We start from the raw sequence: 10,292 nt of genomic DNA, 5'->3' as shown, positions 1-10,292 counted from the left end.
TTGAATCAAATAGCCTTACATACCTTATCATCTGACCAATACAACTATCACGATTTAACCTCCCCTTTCAGGTTTGAATCTCAATTTCTGCAATTTCTCCTTACAACTTGAACTCTTTTATAACTTCAACTTCCATTCACACTTGGTTTGCAGATATGAGGGTTTCTTCAAGAACCCTAGAAGGAACTTTAAGGCTACTACTTTAATCCTTAATAGAAAAGAGAGAGAGAGAGTTGGAGTTAATTCTCAATATTGTGTGTTAAAAATGAGTGAGAATAGCAGCCAATTTATCTTTGGTTAAGCTTTCTTCACCTTTAAGAATATCCTCTAGAACCTCCCATTTTTGGTCCATTTTCAGCCACTAATTGGTCAAGTAGGTGATGCACCTGCTTATGTACATCAAGCAGTTCAAAAGGTCAAACTAGGTGATGAACCTACTTGTTTTCACTTGAGCTTAAATATACTGGGCCTTGTTAGATTTGGCTGATGGGCTTTAATTTCATTTTCCTTTTATTTAACTTAGATTGGGCCTCAAGTGAGTCCATTAGGATAGGCCCAAATCTGATCCATAAACCTTGGCCTTTTTAACTAGATCCATATAGATAAAGTAGGTGATGCACCTTCTTGGTCTTTTGAACTGGTCAATAAGTCAAAGTAGGTGATACACCTATTTGTCACCCTACTAGCTTAGTTAAGTCAAGCAAGCAACTCAGTTATTTTATTCCATTTTCTAAATATTAATCCTTTTTTCTTTAACTTAGTACTTAACTTTCAACTTTAAGCTCAATTACCACCTTATTGTCTCGAGTTTAAATACTTCTATTAGAGTTAACTTGCAGTACACATGTTGAAACATGCAAGGCATCACATCACCTTCCGATCTAGTTTAAGCCAACGCTAATCATATAAGAAGCATGGTCCCTCACCTATACTATAAGGCTATGTCAAGTATCACAAAAATAGAACAAGCATATATATAATGCGGGCTGTTAAATCCTTCCCCCCTTAAAACATTCTTCCTCGAATGTTAGCATGGCTATCCAGCCCAAACAAGTTCAAGCCTAAGTTAGTACTAATATTAATCACATTGAACATAGACTTATACTTACTTGCCAACGCCTCAACTACGCAATTTCATCTTTCTCTTCGATTTGAAAGTGACGAGGATACTTCAATTTCATTGATTCTTCTGCTTCCCATGTAACTTCTTTTATTTGTTGGTTCCTCCATAATACTTTTACAGAAGCTACTTCTTTATTTTTTAACTTCTTAACTTGTCGATCCAGAATAGCAATGGGTACTTCTTTATAAGTTAGATCTCTCGTAACCTGTACATCTTCAGTAGGAGTAATACGATATGGGTCACCTATGCATTTTTGAATCATTGAGACATGAAACACCAGATGAACGGTTGAAAGCTCTTGAGGTAGCTCTAACTCATGCACCACTTGGCCAATTTTTTGGATAATCTTATATAGCCCTATATAGCGTGGACTGAACTTTCTCTTTTTACCAAACCTCATTACATCTTTCATTGGTGACACCTTCAAGAACACCCAATCCCCTATAGAAAATTCTAGTCCTCTCCTTGTAACATCCACATATGATTATGTCAGCTTTGAGCTATTTCTAGCCGCTGATGTATTACTTTGACATTTTCCATAGTTTGATGAACAAGGCCTGGCCCAAATAAGGCAGTTTCACCTGTTTCGAACCAGCCAATCGGGGATCTACATTTTCTACCATATAAAGCTTCATAAGGTGCCATTTTAATACTTCGATGGTAGCGATTGTTATAAGCGAATTCAATAAGCGGTTGATAATCATCCCTACCCTTGAAGTCTAATACACAAGCTCGCGTCATATCCTCAAGTGTTTGAATTGTACGCTCTACCTGACCGTCTGTTTGGGGGTGAAAGGTTGTACTTAAATTCAATTGTGTTCACAAACTCTTCTGAAATGACTTTCAAAAACATGCAGTGACTTGAGCTCCTCTATCAAATATTATAGAGATTGGCACTCCATGTAGTCGAACTATATCTTTAATATACAACCTTGCATACTCTTCAGCTTTATCAGTAGTCTTCACTGGCAAGAAGTGTGTTGATTTGGTGAGTCTGTCAACTATTACCCATATGAAATCAAACTTCCAGAATGAGTGAGGCAAACCAGTAACAAAATCAATGTTGATCATGTCCCACTTCCAAATTGGAAGTTCTATACACTGCATATAACCTTCGGGATTTTGGTGCTCCACTTTTAACTGTTGACAATTAGGACATTGAGCCACGAATTCCGCAATTTTCTTCTTCATGTCCCCCCACCAATACATTTCTTTCAAGTCATGATACATTTTAGTTGACCCTGGATGGACATAATATCTTGAATGATCTGCTTCCATTATGATCCGCTTTCTTAATTCATCTACATTAGGTACACACAATATGTTTTGAAATAAAAGTACTCCCTATTGCATAAGCTCAATTGCCTTTGTCATACCCTGTTGTACATTCTCCATAAGCCGTAATAGAATAGGATCGGTGTACTACTTCTCTTTTACTTCCAGTACTAATGAGGATTCTACTGCATTTTCCACAATAACCCCTTCTTCTGGAGATTCAAGAAGGCGAACCCCCAAGCTAGCTAGTTGACGTAGATCCTTAGTTATTCCATGTCTTTCCACATACTATCCATAAGTGCTTGCCATTATTTTACGACTTAACGCATCAGATACTACATTTGCTTTCCTGGGATGATAAAAAATATCAATTTCATAATGTTTTAATAGTTCCAGCCATCTTCGCTGCCTCAGATTTATGTCCTTTTTCTTAAAGATATATTGTAAACTCTTGTGATCTATGTATATGTCAACATGAACTCCATACAAGTAGTGGCGCCATATCTTCAAAGCTAATACAATTTCTATTAGCTCTAGATCATGAGTTGGATAATTTTTCTCATGTTGCCATAGCTACCTTAGGCCATAAGCTATTACTTTACCATACTGCATCAATACACATCCTAGGCCCACTCCCAAAGCATCACAATACACTCCATACCCTTATGTTGCTTTTGGTAGTCCCAATACAGGTGTAGAAGTTAATTTATGCTTCAGCTCTTGGAAGCTTCTTTCACATGCATCACTCCATTGAAACTTGGTTTCTTTGTATGTTAGATTTGTTAAGGGTGCATCAATGGAAGAGAATCCTTCAACGAACCTTCTGTAATAACCTGCCAATCCAAGAAAACTACGGATCTTCGTAGGCATTGTAGTTTTTGGCCAGTTTTTCATGGGTTTTATCTTTTGAGTATCAACATGTATTCCTTTGTCAGATACAATATGACCTAAGAATGCCACATGTTTTACCTAGAACTCACATTTGTTAGCCCGAATGACATGACTAGAAGCTCAAAATGACCATATCGTGTCCGAAAAGCTGTCTTGGGAATATCTTTGTCTTTGACCTTACTTGGTGATAACCCGACCTCAAGTCGATCTTTGAAAAATAGTTAGCACCTTGTAACTGATCAAACTAATCATCAATTCTAGGGATGGGATATTTGTTCTTAATCATTACCTTATTCAACTGCCGGTAGTTAATACACATTCTTAACGAGCCATCAATCTTACGTACAAACAAAATTGGTGCTCCCCATGGGGACATACTAGGCCTTATGAATCCTTTTTCTAATAAGTCTTTTAATTTCTCCTTCAACTCCCATAATTCTACCGAGGCCATTCTAATTATGCAGACGAGCCCAGGCGCCACGTTATAAGAAGAAGGATGTGGAAGCTATTACCACCTCCTCTACTGAAATCCGACATACTAAGGTTGACTATTTGAAAGATGAAGTTGAGAAGAGGAGGGAAGCCTCGGTGGATGCATCCCTTACTGTTGATATTGAGACACTACCTGCAGAGGCAATTTTGCCTACACCGGCCTCTGGCCTTCATGTATTTTTAGCCCTGCTCCTTCTATTACTACAAGCTCTTCGACTGCTCCACTGCCTCCTGGGTATGTTGCAAGTTCTGTTGCATCTCAACCTCCACTAACCCAAGCCATGCTATTATGGATAGGGTATCTAGCCCATTCTGCCGATGTTTGTTCCTCCAAGCTAGAGCCTACAGTACCTAGGATGATTGAGAGAGCTCTCACTGCTGCGGTGACACCTCTTCGAAAGTCTATTGATTCCCTCACTACAAGGATAGAGATGTGTGAGAGAGGTCAGAGAGCCAGTCCTGAGTTGACGGCCTTAGAGGCCGTAATTGCTAAGTTGAGAATGGATGTGGACCTGCTGAAGTCCACTGATATGTCGATGATTTTAAGTACCGTGGAAATCCCTGAAGACCTGGGCGCAAATATTCCAGCATACTCTGATATACTTCCGGCTACCATCATAATGAGGTTAGAGCTGATGATATATCTGCAGAGTCCGAGGTTGAGACTGATGAAGAGCAACTCAGTGTTTAAAATGAGACCTCTTATTAGGGCTTGACTGGCTTGAGGAGGCTGTGGTGTATTCAACCATCCATACTTCGTTGAGAGAGACCTCCACGGAAAGCTCTCGTTGATCCACTGTTGATGTTACCCCGGACACGGATGCCCAAGACTAGAGTGTGACCCCAGACATTGATTCCCCGATAGACGGAGCGACTGTATAGACACGATCATTCTTTACCTCCCTCTCTGTTGTTTTTGTGATTACTTTGTTTTTAGTTGCATTTGAGGACAAGTTTTTTTCTTTTGTGGGTGTGGTGAGGTATTTCTATACCTACCTCTTCTGATTTGATTTTGTTTGTGAATATTGGGTTTGTGTTTTAATTGGCTTTGATCTTATCTTGTGGATATTTGAGTTTATGGCTTCTTGTTTTGAATGAAAATGGTTTTTTGACCTATTTCAAAAAATTTGTGCCACCTCTTTTGTGTATGAATGTGGTTCTTCTTGTGCGAATTTGAGTATTGATTATGATCAATGCTGATGACTTAAATAGTGCTCTTAATTGAACAAAATGAATGTGCGGCTACGACGAGGACAAATGAATTGCATAGACAATGTGTGGACTTTTAGTATCTCGTTGTGACTAGCCGGTTATCGAGTGAGTCTGTTGTGATGAACATTGCACACTAGCTAGAAAGTGTGGAGTCTCGTTTGATATTGGTGCCAATGCCTTGTGTGATGAGCTTACCTTGAATGTTCTGTGTGATGACACCTAGAATTTGTTCCATTGGTCCGGTTCACTAAGTGATGCAAGCACTTGAAATTTGACAATATACCTTTTTTGTTGCCAACCTTGTGAGATGTGTGATCCTTGTTTGAGCCCCCTTAAGCCTTATCCTTTTCTAGAAAGAAACTTGAACAACTATGACCCCTTTTTATCCATTCACCCATAACTCTCTTGAAGTGTAGTTTGTTTCAATAGCCAACTTAGGCCAAAAGCCAAAATTGGGGTTGTGGTAAAAATGGAAGGAAAATCAAGAAGTGTGAGAAATTCCCCTGTGAGAATGGTTTTAAAAAAGATGAAACCCCTCTATAAAAAAAGTGAAGAGAAGGAATGAAAAAGAAAAAGAATGAAAAAGTTGTGAAATAAGTGATGAAAATTTCAAAAGAAATGGGGTATCCGGTAATCTATTTGAAAGTGAATAATGGGGTGAATTTGAGTATGATCAAAATGTTGAAGAAAAGGATGAAAGAGATGTTCAGACCGTATTTCTTGAGGGTAGCAGCCACTGAGCCTAAATTACCATACCTTTATACTCAGCCCTATTACAAGCCTTGTAAAGAATTTTGTGATCTTGAGTGAGCTGAAACGAGTGTTGATTGGAAAATAATGTCAAGCCTATGGGTGAAGTAATGCATGTGTTCATCTTTCTGAGTGTGAGAGTCGTATGTGATTCCAGAACATTAAATTGTTGAGAAATTGAGTGTGAATATGGAATCATCTTTGTTGTGAGGGCATTTGAGTACCTTTATTGAACTTGAACTTCCATTTGAAGCAAGTGTTGTGAACTTGAGCATCTTTGATAATGGTGAGTAACAATTTGAATATTTGAGTGCACATTTGTTCCTTGCATGAGTAAGTTGAATCTCGTTGTGTGCATTCATGTTGAGTCTTATGCAACAATGTTTGAGACATCCTTTTTGAACTATTGAACTTGAGATTTACTTGAGGACAAGCAAAATTTTAAGTTGGGGATGTTGATGAGTCCTGAATTTGGACACATATAGGGCTTTGTTTATATAGATTTAGTGTCCTCAAATGCTTAAGTTGTGCCATAAACTGATGTTAAATCCTTGATTTTCAGGTATATGGATTAAGGAACAAAGCAATGACACTAACAAGGATAAAGGAACAAAACAAGCTGAAGAAATAAAGAAGGGCGAGCCTAAGGATCGCCAATAGCTCTTGGCGAACCGCCGATTGGCTATCTGACAACCTAAAGTTCCAATGTGCCAAGCCCTGGAGGAAAGAAATCAAGTTGGCAATGAAAATGAGCAGTCGGCGAATCGCAGATCACTTCCGCGAAGCAAAGATCAATCACTCAAAGTTACAGACCTTGAGGATGCTGAATGCTAAGGCGAAAAGGCAATGAAAGAGGTCTAAGGGCAGCTCACTGAGTAGTTCGGCGAGCCTGACTTACTTCACCGAGTGTCACGACCCAAGGCTACCCACTAGACATCACATGGTGTTCTTGACCCCAAAAGGGCCTCATAGCATTCTTGAACATAAGAGCATAGGAAAATAAGGCGGAATTTAAAACTTTCCTTACAATTGAAATCATTTTTCATTAAAAAGCAAGCGGAAGACTTTCTAGACTTTGTCTCAAACCATCTAATACTTTGAATACAACATTAGGACTTAGCCCATACAAAAGCTTTAACATAACCTAAAGGACATAAAGAGCACATAATGGGTTTTGTCCTCGAAACTATGAGGACTCTCCAAGTTGTCATCTCTAAGCTCCTTAGAAACCTATTCTTCAAGTAAAGAACACCAAATCTCCACAATCCTACACATTGGTAAAAAGGAGAAATATGGGTTAGCACAATTAAGTATTAAGTATGGAAGCCATGCAAACACCATGATTAAAATGGACATTTTATTTGAAATGCATGCTTTTATACCATTTTGATAAAACTTCAGGAACATAAACATAAGAGGAATAATATTCAAACACAACCAACATACAAGTCATTTCTGACATTCAAGACATAATAATCAAATATACCATTACCTCCACATTTAGCCTTCACTTCAAGTAACCGTCATGCTATACCTTGTGCAAAGTATGGATAGCGTCCCATACCACCATCCACACAAAGGTACCACATTAAACACACCAAAAGTGAACTTACCATTCAAACTTTCCATATTTATATAATACTCATACATTAGAGACATAAACATTACATAAGTCATATCATCACAAAAGGACCGTCATCTAAGGCAACCCTAAGTCATACTTGTGCAATGTATGAGTAGCATCCCATACTACCACTCTCACTAATTACTCCTTTCAAGCAATCATAGACAAGGCACATTCATACTCAATGCAACATGACAAGGAAGTAACTCATAATACAATCCAAGTATAGCATGCAGCATTACATTTAAGCATATAAGTAGACATTCTTCATTAGCTTCATTTAGAGCACCTTCATTAATTAGTTATTAGATCATCATTCTCATTAGCTTTATCATAAGAGGACATTCATAAATTAGCCATTAAGACTTAGAGAACTCCCTATGACCCTATAAAAGGCTACTCTTGCAATGCAGGAATAGCATCCCATACTACCACCCCCACTTCATAGAACTCATCAAGAAACCAAAATGCACATCTCACATGATGGGAATAGGCATTAACCGACATAGACCATGAGAGCTAAATCATGGAATCCGGTATCATATGACCCCACACCGTAAAAAGGTGTTCTACTTGCCTAAGGTACAACTAGTAACATTTTAGCTTGTGCAGAATCCACTTGCTCATATCATATGTGGGCACATAGTTATGGGATATGAAAGATGTTCATTGAAATTAGGCCTATTGTAGGGAGAACCTCCATCTAACCATATCCTCTCGGTGCTTAGCCTCCATTCCCATAGAGTATTTCATTTTCATCAACATTATTGTACTTCAGAGGGCCACCAACATTAGCCCTACCGACCCAAGGTACATTACACAAGAAAGGGCCACTACCGTTAGGTCTACCAATTCAAGGTATATTAAGGATAGCTCATTGACTTTCCAAGAAGGGCCAACAACAATAGGTCTACCGATACAAGGTTCATCATTTCACACATAAATAGGCCACCAACATTAGGTCTACCGCTTCAAGGTTTTAACATTTCATTAGTTCCTAGACTCCTCATGAAGGGCCACCACCATTAGGTCTACCGATCCAAGGTTTTGCATAGAATAGTTTATCATTCATTCATTCATGAAAGGATGCCAACATTAGGTCTACCAATTCAACACATTAAGACGTTAAGTAAAAATACATTCATTAGGCAAGAAGAGGATGCCTAAGCCTACCAATTCAAGACAGGATATTACCTTCAAGGTCACATTCATGAATACAAGAAAAGGGTGCCTTAAGCCTACCAATTCAAGATACATCAATCCCCATTGCTTTCATTCATACAAGAATAGGATGCATAAGCCTAGCAATTCAAGATGTACAATTCATAGACGTAAAATCGTCACCTTCCATCATCATCTTTCATTAGTGTTAATTGAGAATATGCTTTCAATCACAACACTATAACATTCCAATCATGATCATTAGACATTCACTGAAATCACACACATATACTTTACATCATGATCATACATAGATCTTTCATATATAGAGGTACAAGGAAGATATCGATCAGCTCAATACCACAATATACATAGTAAGTAAACACCTCTACCATTCAAATGGATCAATAAATCAAGCACAATTCTACTTTAATATGTAATTTGATCATAACTTTCCCTTTAATGGTCATGGATCACATTCACCCACACACCTTAGATTAATACAATTTGGCAAGAGCAATAACATAATTTCAACATTCTATAACCATATACAAATAAACAACCCACATACTTCATAATCAATCAAATCCCAATCACAAATCATAACTTAGGAATTTTGGGGGAAAACATGGGTTCTAGGGAGAAATCATCTTCATTCATCTTTAAAATCCACAATTCATTCATAATTTAATGCAACAATGCCTTTGAAAATCGTTTAGAATCGAACCAATGCCAAGATTGTAAACTACGGTTTTAGAGAAAACATTGGAGACTTGAAATAACTTTTGAGATTGGCTCCTTGAAAGAAACTAAGTCAAGAATGAAGACCATGATACCCTTTTAATAAGAACTCCATGAAAATTCCTTGAAAAACTTGAAGTCTTGACCTTGGAAGCTTGGATCCTTCACCTCCAATAGAGGTTTCTAGAGAGAGAACTTTTGGAGAGGTGGGTTTCTAATTTGAGTGATTTGGAAGAATGACTTTGAAAATGTGTTTTAATACTTCTAAAACCCTTAAAATAACTTAATTAACCAATAAAAACCGTCCAATAACTCAACTAACCAAAGGCGGAATTTACCAAACTACCCTTCACTTGGCCGAGTTTTGGACAGCACACAGGTGCAAACCACGAAACCCTCATCCACAGACCTTGGATGCGGTCCCGGGCCATGCTTTTGATGCATGGTTCGTGGCTGCAACTCACAAAATGGGACCTTGACCCATGGAGGCCATCCACAGGGCATGGATGGACCTACGGGGCGTAGGTCCCATCCGTGGTTCACTACATTTTGGGCAGCTTTGGTTTTCCTTATTATCTTGGGGGTTAGGCTTTAGGGTCCTCGTCAAGGACCCCTAGGGTGGTCCTTGGGGAATCGTACCTTTACGTTTTACCCCTAAAACCATCAACCTAAGATCGGGACAACACTTTACACTTTCAAACCTCACATCAAACTCAAACACACACACGTTAGGCTCTAGTTTTAGTTATTCGTTTTATGGCTCGTTACATTATCCCCCACTTAGGAACATTAGTCCTCGAATGACACTTAAAACACATTAAGGGGTTAACGACACAAGACTAGTTGTCCATCATGCATGCAACACATTACAAACAATGCACAAAACTAGGAGGAAATATCAACTCCACATCAATAAGCTCATGCAACACAATAAAGTAGGAACTACATCTACAAACTCATTATGCATGAGAACTTCATATTTCTCATTACATTGGAGGAGTTACCTTTTCCAACACATATCAT

General features: G+C 38.4%; 1 protein-coding gene across 1 annotated transcript; it reads right to left on the bottom strand.

Annotated features, from left to right (window-relative positions):
* Positions 1-1,124: 1,124 nt before the first annotated feature.
* Positions 1,125-1,864, bottom strand: LOC125834617 (uncharacterized). Its single transcript, XM_049513748.1, has 2 exons — positions 1,649-1,864; positions 1,125-1,544 (listed from the first exon to the last, which is right to left on the bottom strand). Exons 1-2 carry the CDS (start codon positions 1,862-1,864, stop codon positions 1,125-1,127), a joined length of 636 nt encoding a protein of 211 aa, XP_049369705.1.
* Between the last annotated feature and the right edge of the window lie 8,428 nt (positions 1,865-10,292).

Source organism: Solanum verrucosum, unplaced genomic scaffold, assembly GCF_900185275.1.
Source record: "Solanum verrucosum unplaced genomic scaffold, falcon-dt-bn FXZP01000116.1, whole genome shotgun sequence".
Classification (NCBI taxonomy): Eukaryota; Viridiplantae; Streptophyta; class Magnoliopsida; order Solanales; family Solanaceae; genus Solanum; species Solanum verrucosum.
This window is presented reverse-complemented; position numbering and strand designations above follow the sequence as displayed.

What these genes read in the sequence shown, in the direction of transcription:
- LOC125834617 (XM_049513748.1), bottom strand. Translation starts at nt 1,864, where the DNA reads ATGACGCGAGCTTGTGTATTAGACTTCAAGGGTAGGGATGATTATCAA. An exon ending in AAACTATGGAAAATGTCAAA is followed by an intron (nt 1,545 to 1,648) that starts GTAATACATCAG and finishes GTGTTCTTGAAG; the next exon opens with GTGTCACCAATGAAAGATGT.